At 34.1% G+C, this 15,201-nt stretch overlaps 1 protein-coding gene across 8 annotated transcripts in view; it reads right to left on the bottom strand.

Moving 5' to 3' along the window:
- LOC123556854 (FHF complex subunit HOOK interacting protein 1B-like) overlaps positions 1-15,201 on the bottom strand; it is a 49,843-nt gene that overhangs the window by 15,370 nt on the left and 19,272 nt on the right. For 4 of the 8 annotated variants that reach the window (XM_045347901.2, XM_053543102.1, XM_045347897.2 and 1 more), the window contains 5 exons: positions 9,000-9,047; positions 5,868-6,035; positions 4,990-5,069; positions 1,571-1,711; positions 835-858 (listed from right to left, as the gene is read on the bottom strand). In XM_045347901.2, the coding sequence (XP_045203836.2) occupies positions 835-858; positions 1,571-1,711; positions 4,990-5,069; positions 5,868-6,035; positions 9,000-9,047 (461 nt within the window). The remainder of the gene's footprint in view (positions 1-834; positions 859-1,570; positions 1,712-4,989; positions 5,070-5,867; positions 6,036-8,999; positions 9,048-15,201) is intronic. The other 4 variants (XM_045347904.2, XM_045347900.2, XM_053543103.1 and 1 more) reach the window with 2 other exon arrangements.

Genomic DNA, 15,201 nt, shown 5'->3' on the forward strand with positions numbered 1-15,201 from the left:
TGTTGCTTTTTTTTGATGATTTTGTTTTTTTCTGTTTCCTATTCAGCCAAAGAATTCCATAAATTTACTATATAACTTCCATTTTTCCTATACCACCTACAAACAATCTAAAGCACCTGCATTACATCTATTTCCTTAGCTGTAGGAAGTTGTCATGCTATACACATAGAATAAAAGTAACATAGCACTTGCTTCAGTAAACAATCAGTATGCAATGACCAGGTACCATTTAATGAAACAAAATGTTCACCACTATTGTTATCAAAGATTATACTGCTTATGCCTGCCTGGTGGGCTCAGTTAAGCTCTGCTGTTAATAAGTCCATGCATCTAGTTTGTTTTCTTTGACATTAATACCATATCTTGCCAGTATGAAACTGGGCTGGAGGATTGAAAACTGGATAAATGATCTCCGAAGCACACAGAAATGAATTTAACTTATGACCTTTTTTCTTCAAGTCAGACTGATCTAACCAGACATTACTAAGAAAAACTTCATTAAAGTAGTTCTGCATGTTTGGACTGGTAGTTTTTCTACTACCGGTATACAGAATTTGATTAACTCATGATTTTTCCAAAATTTCAGAATATACTTAAACTAAGGAAAAAAAACAGAAGAGTCATGAGCTTGATTATTTGCATAACCACCTTAAACTAAGTTTAAACAAAAACAAATTTAAATAGTATATGCTTCTTTTCAGGTGCATGTACGAAAGATCAAAATAATGCATGGATAGTTTAAAGTACTTTTTGATTAGGTGAACATTTTGCTTGAATGAAATATAAGTGTGCTTTAGAATAGGGAAACGCTCAAATCAACTGTATTTAACATACCCGTTGCTAACTTTAGTTTTGAATCTAAACAAAACATGTAGAAAATGAAAAAAAACAACATCAACAATTTTATAACTATCAAGAGTTGTCAAGTCTTAGAGAATTTATCCAAACACAACAAAGAAAGCATAAAAACTGAAATGCAAACTTTTAGTACCAGGATATTTATGATCATACTCACTGTTAAAGTCATGACATGATTTTCCTGCTTTAACCTTTAGCCTGCTAAATTTCTAAAATGGACTGGTCCACCATTCAATTTGGGCAATACCATTTATTCTGGCTTAATAGCAAACAGTGTAGACCATGATCAGCCTGCACAGATGTGCAGGCTGATCTTGGTCTGCACTGGTCGCAAAGGCAGAATTACTTGCCACCAGCAGGCTAAAGGTTAAAGTTGACAGAAGACTTAGAAAATTCAGTCATGTAATTATTTTCAATAAATATGAACTTTTTAAAAACTAAAATTTTAAGGAAAAGCCTCTAATAAAATTGGCTGTAAAGCAGAATGAAAATAATCATAAATACCCTGACACTAACATATCTTTCAAAATTGCTCAAACAACATTAAAATGTCAAGATCAGTCAGCTTATTAAACTGTTGCAAACATTACATTATTATAGAGATAACAGATATTTTAAGCCATATTATGATAAAAGAAGACTCTATAATGACTACATGAATGCACAAAATGAACCACAATATCGAAAGGAAAATGTGCAATGCATAGTTTACTTGTGTTTTGGGCTGTCTATCTCAGGTAGGCAACAGGTAGGTCTGAGAGAAAGGAACTTTTCGGCACTTCTACAATAGATGTCATGATCTCTGACAGATCGCCGTTGACTGATCATCACATGGGTACATGGTATCAGGTACCTGTAAAGGAATTCACAAAATTAGCTGTTCCAAATATCTCTTATTGAATTCATAAAAACAGACATTATGGAGGTCATATGACAGGGATGCAGCAGAAATCAAGCACTTGATCACAGAGGACTGAGATTTTATACTCTTCCCTAAGTTATAAATAACTCATTCTAAATGTATGAAATTACAAGTCACAAAAAGGGAATCATAGGCGCAGTTGTTAGCAGGTTGGACTACAATGCCAGCAGTCCTGGTTTGATTCCCGGTCGCAGCTGATATTCAGACTAGTGTTCAGTGCTGGGTGATTTACTTAAATTGGTACTGTTTCCAGCGGTATCGGCCAAGAATGGATGCTGGGGAGGCAAATATGACACCTGCCGTGGGCTCGGCTGGAAATAAGTTGTTCCATCCATTCCTGGTGGAGACTTTCATCAACTACCCGCGTTAAACAAGAAACTTTACTTTACCTTCTTAGAAAATACTAAAAGATTCTCTGTTATTCCAAATAACTTACTATCAACAACATAGCAAAATAATACTAACTCTATATTAAAGCAATAACAAGAGCTGTCTGATGACAGCGCGCTCGACTATTTGAAGAATTGATTGAAGAATAGGGTCAAAATATTTCCACAGATATTCAGACAAAAGAAATAAATAGATTAGATAAACAATGTTCCTGTATTTCTTTGATTTCGATAAGTCTTGCACTAAATGGCAATGTATGAACCAATTTCAAAGTCCAAAAAGGGCCATAATTCAGTCAAAATAGTTATGTACTCTTGCCTACAGATGGAAATCATAATGATAAACAAGCGTTCAAAGTTTAAAAGCCATATGTCAAATAGTTTTGACAAAACGTGGACTTGTATGAAAACAGAACCAATTTCAAAGTCCAAAAAGGGCCATAATTCAGCCAAAATAGATGACAGAGTTATGTACTCTTTCCTACAGATAGAGATTGTTATACTAAACAGGTGATAAAAGTTTCAAAGACATAATATTATGTCAAACACTTTACAAAAAATATGAACTGGTACGTAAAGCATAACCAAGATTTCTAAGTCAAAAGGGGCCATAATTCAGCCAAAATCCTTGATGGAGTTATGTACTCTTGCCTATAACTGGATATGGTGATGGTAAACAAGTGTTGAAAGTTTCAAAGCTTTATCTCAAAAGACTTTGTCAAAATACGAACTGGTACGAAAAACTTAACCAAGATTTCTAAGTCGAAAGGGGCCATAATTCAGCCAAAATCCTTGATGGAGTTATGTACTCTTGCCTACAACTGGACATGGTGATGGTAAACAAGTGCTGAAAGTTTCAAAGCTTTATCTTAAAAGACTTTGTCAAAATATGAACTGGTACGAAAAACTTAACCATGACTTCTAAGTCAAAAGGGGCCATAATTCAGCCAAAATCCTTGATGGAGTTATGTGCTCTTGCCTATAACTGGCCATGGTGTTGGTAAACAAGTGTTGAAAGTTTCAAAGCTTTATCTCAAAAGACTTTGTCAAAATGTGGACTGGTACGAAAAACTTAACCAAGGTGTAACGCCGACGCCGTGGTGAGTAGGATAGCTCTACTTATTCTTTGAATAGTCGAGCTAAAAATGAAGTATGTTCAAGAACAGAAAATACCACTCTTCAGACATTCTTTTTCCAACAAGACCCATTTCTTGCTAAATTAACCCATACAATTCAACAATATATGGTCAAAAAAGGCTTTCTTGTTTCCCCAAAGGCACCTGAAAAAAGAGGCTCCAACCTCCTTCATCATTCCTTAAAGCCAACAATCCAACATTGCACAAAAAAGTTTGATTTTCATCTTTCCGCTGAAGAAACACATGAAGAAAGCTTATCATATTTATTTTTAGCTCACCTGAGCAATGCTCAGGTGAGTTTTTCTGATCGCTCGATGTCCGGCTTCTGTCGTCTGGCGTCCATCAACATTTAGCTTGTGTATGCGATAGAGGCTGTATTTTTTAACTGATCTTCATGAAATTTGGTCAGAATAATTAACTTGATGAAATCTAGGCCGAGTTCGAAAATGGGTCATCTAGGGTCAAAAACTAGGTCACTAGGTCATATCAAAGAAAAACCTTGTGTATGCGATAGAGGCTGTATTTTTCAATTAATCTTCATGAATTTTGGTCAGAATTATTTCTTTGATGAAATCTAGGCTAAGTTCGAAAATGGTTCATCTGGGGTCAAAAACTAGGTCACTAGGTCAAATCAAAGAAAAACCTTGTGTATGTGATAGAGGTTGTATTTTTCAATTAATCTTCATGAATTTTGGCCAGAATGATTGCCTTGATGAAATCTAGGTCAAGTTTGAATATGGGTCATCTGGGGTCAAAAAGTAGGTCACTAGGTCAAATCAAAGGAAAACCTTGTGTATGCGATAGAGGCTGTATTTTTCAACTGATCTTCATGAAATTTTGTAAGAATGATAATCTTGATAAAATCTAGGCAAAGTTTGAAAATTGGTCACCTGGGGACAAAAACTAGGTCACTAGGTCAAATCAAAGAAAAACCTTGTGTATGTGATAGAGGCTGTATTTTTCAATTGATCTTCATGAATTTTGGTCAGATTGATTGCCTTGATAAAATCTAGGGCAGGTTGGAATATGGGTCATCTGGGGTCAAAAACTAGGTCACTAGGTCAAATCAAAGAAAAACCTTGTGTATGTGATAGAGACTGTATTTTTCAACTGATCTTCATGAAATTTGGTAAGAATGATTGCATTGATGAAATCTAGGTCAAGTTAGATGATGGGTCATCTGGGGTCAAAAACAGGTCACTAGGTCAAATCAAAGAAAAACCTTGTGTATGCGATAGAGGCTGTATTTTTCAACTGATCTTCATGAAATTTGGTCAGTATGATTGCCTTGATGAAATCTAGGTCAAGTTTGAATATGGGTCATCTGTGTCAAAAAGGAGGTCACTAGGTCAACTAAAGAAAAAAAAAACCCCGTGTGTGCGACAGAAGCTGTATTTTTCAACTGATCTTCATAAAATTTGGTCAGAATGATTGCACTGATGAAATTTAAGTCAAATTTGAATATGGGTCATCTGGCGTAAAAAACTAGGTCACTAGGTCACATCAAATAAAATACTTGTTTAAACTCAAGAGACCACATTTTTGGTCCAATTCTGATAAAAATTGGCCAGAATATTTGTTTCCATGAAATCCTTTGGTCAAACATGTTTACACTATTATAGTGCGTTTCTCAGTTAAGCGACCTAGGGCCATCTTGGCCCTCTTGTTATTATTTTTATGTTACCTGAAGACGAGATCAAACATAGCATCTTCACAGTTGAGATCTATCAATGTGTAGAATAGGGACAACGATACAAGGCACAGCTGAAATGAAACAAAGGCAGAATATTTTGAATAAAACTACATTTTGTACTTAAACATGAATGAGTCATCTAAGATTTTAAAAACCTTAAAGATACTATTGATTCTACTGATTCAATTTAATGTATGCTTAAAAATACCGAGGCTGAGATTTCGCAGCTGCGGTTGAATCTAGTCAAAAAGACTGCAATTGTCCAACCTTGGAGCTGCTGTTGATTTTAGTGATATGGGATCTTAATTGTCCTACCTTGGAGCTGCTGCTGTTGATTTTAGTGATATGGGATCTTAATTGTCCTACCTTGGAGCTGTTGCTATTGATTTTAGTGTTATGGGATCTTAACTGCCTAACTTGGAGCTGCTGCTGTTGATTTTAGTGTTATGGGATCTTAACTGTCCTACCCTGGAGCTGCTGCTGTTGATTTTAGTGATATGGGATCTTAACTGTCTTACCTTGGAGCTGCTGCTGTTGATTTTAGTGATATGGGATCTTAATTGTCCTACCTTGGAGCTGCTGCTGTTGATTTTAGTGATATGGGATCTTAATTGTCCTACCTTGGAGCTGCTGCTGTTGATTTTAGTGATATGGGATCTTAATTTTCCTACCTTGGAGCTGCTGCTGTTGATTTTAGTGATATGGGATCTTAATTTTCCTACCTTGGAGCTGCTGCTGTTGATTTTAGTGATATGGGATCTTAATTGTCCTACCTTGGAGCTGCTGTTGATTTTAGTGATATGGGATCTTAATTGTCCTACCTTGGAACTGCTGTTAATTCTAGTGATATGGGATCTTAATTTTCCTACCTTGGAGCTGCTGTTGATTCTAGTGATAAGAGAATCTAAGATAACAATTTCATCATTCTTTTCAGTGAAGATGAACATCAAGAAAGCTTTCACAAGACATGGCTCAGAAATCTTCCGTAAAAACAAATCTAGATAGGCTGTAGCTGTGATCACCTCTTCACGAGAATTCTGAATAAGAAAATATTATCAGTAACCCCAAACTAGAGGAATCACAGGCAGAGCCAATGCCAAGCTAGGCACATCATGCCTGCGGAGGGCTGGAAAATATTACATGAAACACTTTGCAGATAAATTTCTTAACAAAATGGCTAAAATATTTGTAAAGAATTTATGGCTCAATTTTATTATAAGATAATCAAAAAAAACTATCATACTGCATCATTCATTTCAGTCATGCTTTTCATTACTACTTAATAGTTAAGAAGCAAACTTAAAAAGATGCTACTATATTCTCATTTTTAATCCCTCTTATTAAACTAAAAGTCAATAAATATTTCAAGTAAGCAGACAGTTTGCAACAGTAAAAATACTGATCATTTTGCAGCTGTTCTTTTTTATGATTTACAGTATAATTTACAACACAAACAGACATATGGATATCACAGCAATGAACATAAAAATAAAGGATGACAATAAATAAATAATGAAAATAACATCATAAGAAAAGTAACATCTCTTTTCGATGTAAATAAATACTACATGACAGTATGAGTGTAATACAACAGAAATACTCCTTATATCAGCAAGAAGGTCAGCAGGACAGAGCACAATGAAGTTGTATGAAAAAGACTTTACCAAAGTACAAGAAGCAAGCACCGACCAGGCAGCCCAGTACACCATGCCTCTACATAGCAACTTTTAATAGTATAATTTTCTCAGGAACAATTACATATATTTAAAAGAAAAAACATGATGCGAGACAGATCTCATGTGACACTGACAAAACTCACACGAAATAAAACCAAACCTAGATCTTGACTAGCATAAACTGTGCCTCTATGAAGTTCCATGCACAGACTTCACTTTGAATAACAAGTTATAATTGATATACTTTCAAGAGGTGACTAGTTGTTATGGACCTCAGTTTAACACCTTTTCAATATTTCATTGTTTAAGTTACCTGATTTGATTTTCTATGATTCTTTTACATACTAAATGGAAGGTAAACTTCCAGCATGACTCAGATGACCCTAATACAATGGCAATGATCAAATTGTCACAAGAACAAATCTTCATTGAAAATTAAACACAGTAGATCCTGAGCTAAACAGTACAAATTCTCTCTAGAAAACTAGCAAAGTTATTCCATAATATATATATAATGTTTCTTAGACTTCATTCTAAATAACATACTCTGCATGAAATACCATACTACCGAGTGCTGCAGATTTTTTCTTATCAAATTGATCTCTTCACTACTGTATGAAACTGAGTAACTTTATAGAAAGCCATTTTTAACTGTAGAACAGAATTAACCTATGCATTTCAATAAAACAATGACAACAATCAGCATTTATCCACAGGTCCAGATCCTGAAATGTTTTACTGTTGGGTGGACGTAGGGTGGGTGAGTGTAAAAAAGTTATGTGAAAGGTCAGTCATCGTCAGGGGTCTCTTTAGTTTTTTTAATATAGGCATCATGGATGGTGGGATCTGGTGAATTCTGGGTAAGAATTCTTAGAATCCAAATATCCTTAATCTTGCTGCAAGAGGAGACTTAAGGAAAAGAACAATTTCACTTCATGCAGACAGAACTTAAATAGAAACCTAATTGCTGTTCAACCTCTGTGACCTACGTGACATGATACCCCTTCTAGTCACATTATACTGACACTGGGCTGACCAGTCCTAGCACTATCCTCTTAATGCTGAGTGCCAAGAAAGAAAGCTAATACATGTAGTACCATTTTTTACGTCTTTGGTATGATGTGGCCAGGGATTGAACCCACGACCTCCCGCACTCAAAGCGGGCCTCTATCACTAGGTTACCGAGGCAATATAGAAAGTTTTGACCTAAATTTTTTGACCATTCTGGAGTTTATGACTTGACCAGCAGCAGAGTATGCTTTAAACCTTAAGTTAATGAACATTTTGGAATTTCAAGACTAAACAAATGGTAGAGGAAGCTGTAAAATTCAGACAGGTTAGCTTAAAGATTATGCTAAATGATTCTGGTGCAAGAAAAAGACAAATGAATCAATATAAACGACAACATTTATTGCATGCAAGATGTGACTTTTTTGTTACAATCAAATAAAACATTATGCATTCTATTTGATAAGCAGCAATTAGACTGTCCATAAGCAGGAGTTAAGAAACTAAGTTGAGCTCTTATTTGCAAAAGGCCGAAGACTGCTTTTAATTCAAAATGAAGTGGGAAGTATGTCACATTTTCCTTGTTACTAACAGACAAGGTCAGCATCTTATAATTAGTCAAATGTTGTTCTTACATGAAACTTAATGTATGCTTAAAAATACAAAGGCTGAGATTTCAGGTACACAGATATTAGGCCTTAGTAAATTAATCACTCAATTATCCTCCTCTTTTCCATGTTTCGTGTAACCCTGACTGTACTTTATTAACAAATAAAAATCCTATTGAACCCCTGTATCCCTGCACCCTCCCATACTCCAGTATCTGACCTTAATGAAGAACAATTTGGATGCTAAGGTAGCATAGCCTTTATGATTTTATGTTCATACATTGTAGTAAATAGTATAATGAAATGGTATTTTATAAATGACAGTAATTTAAAATGAATCTCTGAAGTTCACAGCTTTTAATTAACAATTATGCTATATAAACACTTTAAAAGGAAAATTTATGTCTACATTGCTTTCAAAGATAAGTGAGACTGGTTATAAACAATAAGGAACTGGTCAACCAATCAAAATCTTAAAAAAACAGTTGACTGACGAATGATTCACTGCAAACCTGATAAAGGTATTCTCAGATGACTGTAAAGGCAGAACCTAAACCTGTACACATGAAATCTCAGCAAACACTATGTGCTTACTCTACTGTACAGTATGATCACCACTCAGCTCTGTGAAAGCTACAATACTCAGTCATACAACAGAACAGAACTGAAGCAAACTGAAGACAGGGGAGGTAAACATAAATATACTGACCGAAAACATTGGTGAATCAAGAAGCGGGGTAGGAAGCCCCGATATGTCCTACACCAGAACAATAAATCAGAAAACCACATCTTATATACATATATATAAAGCAATAATAAAGTGCAACCACAATAAATGTAACTCTTAACTCCAGAAAAAAGTAGTAAAAATTTGAACATAAGAAAAATGGTATATATAATGTCATTGTTTCTGTTTTGTTACATATAAAATTTTGTATGAAAAAACTTTAATTAAAAGCAGAATAATAAACAAATTTGATGAAGTCAATTATAATTAAAAACTGATCAATTTTCTGCCTTGGCAGACAAACAGTGACTACTTATCAACATCCAAATGGTAACGCAATCTTCTATTTGTCTCCCTTATTTAGACACTGTTACTTCATTAAAACAGTCTTAATCTAACAAATCTTTGGAATTTCTGAATATTTATGGATGTTAGTTTTTGCAAGGTTTAATGCTATAAATAATTTGTTATTTTAACAACATTGAGGAGGAGTATTTTACTGATAAACCAGTTATTAATAATTAAATATTGCGCATTATACAGAATGCATGTTCCTTTAAATATTCAGTTCTGACAAACATCGACCCAGCAGTGACTTCATTAATCATTATTAATGCCTGAGAGAAGAAAACCAATGCTATTATGCAGAAATTATGAAATATCCATTGATCCTAGTTTCAAGATATTCTATTAGGCAAAAACATTACAATATGTGCTTAATATTACGTAGCATCAATCTTTTATCAAAACTTTAAATTTTTGCCATCTACATTTGAGCTGTGCCATGAGAAAACCAACATAGTGGCTTTGCGACCAGCATGGATCCAGACCAGCCTGCGCATCCGCGCAGTCTGGTCAAGATCCATGCTGTTCGCTTTCAAAGCCTATTGCAATTATAGAAACTGTTAGCGAACAGCATGGATCCTGACCAGACTGCGCGGATGCGCAGGCTGGTCTGGATCCATGCTGGTAGCAAAGCCACTATGTTTTTTTCTCATGGCACGGCTCATTTATCTCTTTATTAAATAATTTTAATAACAATTACAGTTTTGTTTTCAATGAATACTTTAGTACCAAGAATAATGTATAACTTATAATGTAAAAATCTAAACAAGATGGTCATAAAGGCCCTGCATCTCTCACCTGAGTAAAGCAAATTACCAAGTTTCAACTTAACAAAGATGCCATAAAGAAAAGTTTTTCTACAAGGTCTCATGTAGACTAGTCAGAAAATGTGGGTCTTTGAACTGTTAATGTAATAAGGCTTTTCAAAATCCTGATAACCCACTATCTAACTTGACCCAGATTGTATCAAGACACACACTCTGACAAAGTTTCATTTGAACCAGCCAGAAAATCAAGCCTCTACAGTGTTTGCAAATATTTTCTATAACCTTACCTAGTTTTGACCCCATATGACTGATTTTAAAACAGACAGATTTCATATGGACAAATGCTATGACAAAGTTTCATGCAGATAGGATAAGAAATGATGCCTCTACCGTGTTCCTAAGGTTTTCTTATGATTTCACCTAAAGACAAGTTTTAAAACCTAGATTTAGTTTTAATCTTGGTCTAAATTTCATAAAGAAAAGAATAATGTAGAACTTGTGCCTTCTTGTTAACAAGATTTTTTTACAATTTGACCTTTTGAACTACTTTCTTTCTAACCACATATAATCCAGTTTCATAACTGACATAGATTTTATACTAGACAAATACTCTCAATAGGTTTCATGTAAATCAACTTCAAGTATAAATTATAATAGAGCCTCTGGAATGTAAATAGGTTCTTCTCTGATCTAAATCATACTAATATATTATTTGGCCAGTATTCATCAACATTTAATGTCTGAAATTTAGACTTTATTTGATAATCTAAGCTCAAAATGGAATTTAAGCAGTTACAGGCAAAGCCTAAATTTCAGACTTAAAACATTGACGAATGGCCTAGATGACCCAGATTCAAACTTTCCAATCTATATTCTGGCAAAGTTTCATGTAGATCAAGTTAAAATTGTGACCTCTACAATGTTCAATATAAGGTTTTCCTATCAGCTGTTCTATTGACATAGAAGATCAAATAGAAAATGTTGTTTCTATGGCATCAACACAATTTTTCTGTCACTTGACCTAGTGACATAGTTTTTTACCCAAAATGACCAGTTAAGACCATGACCTATATTTCATAAATACAAACATTCTGACAATGTTTCATGAAGATAAAATAATAATATGGACTCTAGAATGTTAGGGTTATTTTCCAAGATTTGACTTAGACATCCAATTGTTATTCCCAGGTGACTCAGAATAAACATGTCTAAGATTTCATGGAAGCAAATATTCTGACCAAGTTTCATTAAGATTGAGTGAAAACTGTAACCTCTACAGAGTTAACAGTAAAACTTTGGACGGAGCATGCTACACACCGAACTTCATCGGACACGTCAATCACAACAGCTCACCTCAAGCACTTTGTGCTCAGGTGTCAGCTGAAAAAGTTTCATACAAATATAGCCCAACTTCCTACTAGTACAAATGCTTTTGAAAAAGTAACAAAATGAAAACAAATTTCCCATGTATGCAAATAATTTGGAGGCATAGCTCACAAAACTTATCACCTTACCTTCCACAAGTAGCTAGACCTATAGGTATGATATCTCTCTCGCAGAGGAGAAAATGTCATACCATTCTAATGTAAAGGTGATAATAGTTACGATAAATATTTCTAAACAATTACTTATCTATTTTACTATTTATATAGAATACTAATATTATGTAAGACTTAATCTTCCATTACTATCAGACCTTGATTATAATGTAAGTCAGATTTTTGTGAATTAGAAAAAGAGAATAGTAAATCTTTACCAAAGGATTCTTCATATTATTTCTTAAAAATCATTGTCAGATTTTGAACAATAAAGGAAAATATTTGTTTTAAAATGTAGAATTGTTCAATGTATTGGCAAAATATTTGAGTCACTAAAATATTTTGTGCTGGGAAGAGTTTCTGACAAGTCTTTAATAAATGCTTCGAGACTACACTTTCCCCTATTCATTGTATTTCAAAAATACAAAACACAGCAATTTTAACTTTTACTTTAAAGGGAAAGGAAACATTGTCTGTTTGTACATTCTCTATGTTAACTCTTCTTAAATCATTTATGGCACTGAAACAATTTACAAAATCAGCTTACAAATGATAAAGTTATGAACATTAGTTTCCATGGCAATGCAAAACAAAATAGTAAATATAATTTATTTTATGATACAGTATTCATTAAAACAGTTACTGTCTTTCTTTCACGTTGAACAATAATTTCACTATTTTTTTCAACAGAAATAAAAGCCTTTATAAAGCTTTACAAACTCTAGAAAATCTATTGTGTTTTTTTCAAGAAATAGATTCATGATTTATTTACTCAGTGAATTAAAGAAAAAAGCTCTTTCCTTAAATAAAAATCTTGTTGACTAGTCACTTTATGACTATATGACTGTGAAGTTGCAAAATACACAACAAAATGTCAAATCAAGAATCTGATTATCAAACTCTGTCTGTAGTAAAAATAAATAACTCCAACAAGAGGACTGTAACATCCAACAAGAGGGCCATGATGGCCCTAGATTGCTCACCTGAGCTATGCTGCTTGCTTGAACAGTTTTGGCATATGGTTGTGCAAGGTCAAAAAAGTGAAATTATTTGAATTAGTGCCATTTTGTTTTCTGACAAGAATACTTTAAAAGTTTCTACTATATAAATACCGCCAGGTAATGTGTATGTGTGTGTTGGGTGGTGGGGGAGGTGGGGTAAGACGTTCAGGGAATGATGTGACACAAGATTTTTAAAGTTTCCGCTACATACATATAGGGTAAAGTGACCACACCCTCCTGGTGGCCATGTTTTCTGACAAAAACAGAATAATTTGTACAATCTTCTTAAAGGGTCACCAAAGAAACATTTGTGTAAAATTATTTCAAAATTGAGCCCGCTGTTTCTGACGAGATTTTATGGTTTTTTATATACATATATGGAAAAGTGACCATGCTCTCTGCAGCAATGTTTTTTGATGAATCAAAATAATTTGAAAAATCTTGTTAGAGGGTCATACAAGGACCATCTGTGTGAAATCATTTTAAAATAGGGCAAGCAGTTTCATACAAGAAGATTTTTAAAGTTTCCGCTATATACATATAGGGAAATGTGACCACACCCCATGGTGGCCATTTTTTTTTTTTTTGACAAATCCTAATAACTGGAACAATTTTGGTAGACGGTTATGTAAGGATCATTAAAATTTTGTGTGAAATTCTTTAAAAATCAGGCCAGATATTTCAGAGAAAATGTCCTTTAAAGATTTTTCTATTTTAGCACTGGCTGCTCTTATGTGCAACAAAGCAGAACTTTTTGAAGTTTTGGTAGAAAACCTCCCAAGGAACAACCTAGATCAAGTTTCATCAACTTCCACCACATGGTTTAAGAGGAAATTTTGTTTGAAGAAAAGTGCGGATGGACAGACACAGGATGGATGCCGGACAACAGATGGACGCCGGAGGGTGAGTGATCACAATAGCAGTGTTTCACAGTGTTACTTGATCCCCTACTTGTCCAATGTCTAAACCTTTTCAAGTAACTGACAAACTTTCCTGTCATAAAAAAATGAATGACCATAAATATATTGTCTTCAGTCAGTCACCAAAGAGAACATACATCTAATCAAAGTATTAAAACCTAAGGCCTCTTCACTAGAATAGAGCTAACCACACAGGGATATATGCAATATCCTTTACACCAGAAAAAGACAATACGCATTTTGATTACCTAGTAGTAAGAGCCAAAAGCGGACATGTTTCCAGGCATATTCCGGGGTTTCATAAATATATGGAAGTAGCAGGCTGAAGTTGCAAAGTAGAGGGTGGACAGGAAGTTCTACCATTTCAAACTTTATTCACTGCAGGAAAAGCAGCCAGAGCTTAAGACCACTACCTGCAGCATGGGGGAATCCCCTCCCACAGTCTCCTTCAGCATGGGGGAATCCCCTCCCACAGTAGTGTTTTTCCCAGGACCAGAATGGGGCGTGGTGCTGCTAGGGCATAAGGGCACTTTTCCGTGGTTCGCTATGCATTTTATCAGTCATTTTAGATCACTGAACTTTGATGAACAAAAAGTAACAACAATGTCTTAAACACACAATTTAATTCACTCTTTTACAAAAAGAACATTATTTCATATAGTACACATAAGACATATCAAATAAAGCATGTCAGTTAATACTATTTGTTGACTTTCTTAACTTAGGCCTACTTTATATTCTTAAACACACAATTTCATTTTCAATTTTACAAACAGATCATAATTAATTTAACTTATATCAAAGTTAATCATTAACAGAACATTGCCTCAAATTTATGCCCATCTGGGCTCATCTCTTTAACACACTGTAGCCAAAAAACAAAAACAAAAAACAACAACATTAATTGCATAGACGGATAATAGATTTTATAATTCTAAGAAGTATACAAAAATCATAAAAATGGCCTTGAAATGTTCCCGTTTTTTTCCTTACGCACGACGTTTATTCCACTTTAATCAGTCCATTTCCCAATCAGTCTTTTGCATTTTTTCTCAATATTAAAAACAACCACATGAGAAGAATTTAAAAAACAAAAACAACAACAAAAATACGACTATGCACATACGGGCACACGTTCCGTAAGAGGTGATCATTTGCGGGTTTCATTGCCGAAATTTACATTTCACGGCGTTCATTTTATAGTGTATATCTTTCTACTATTTTCACCTATTTGCTTAGTTTAATATTCTTAATTTATGTTGATACGTTTTACTAAAAGAATAAAAATTCGTATGCATGTGCGTCCTTGTAAATATCTTGTAGGGATGATAGTTTTCCTATATTTTACGAAAGAAAATGCTAACAATCATTTGCGGTTTCGATGCCGACATTTATATTTCACGGCGTTCATTTTCTTTTCTATTGTTTGACATATTTGCTTAATTTAATATTCATAATTTATAATAATACGTTTTCTAAAAGAAAAGAAAAACGTGTGTATGTGCGTCTCTGTAGATATCATGTATCAATAACAGTTTTCCAGAATTTTACGAAAGACAATACAAATAATGTTTGAATCTTAACAGAACTGATTATTACAATTATATTGCAAT

Source organism: Mercenaria mercenaria, chromosome 5, assembly GCF_021730395.1.
Source record: "Mercenaria mercenaria strain notata chromosome 5, MADL_Memer_1, whole genome shotgun sequence".
Classification (NCBI taxonomy): Eukaryota; Metazoa; Mollusca; class Bivalvia; order Venerida; family Veneridae; genus Mercenaria; species Mercenaria mercenaria.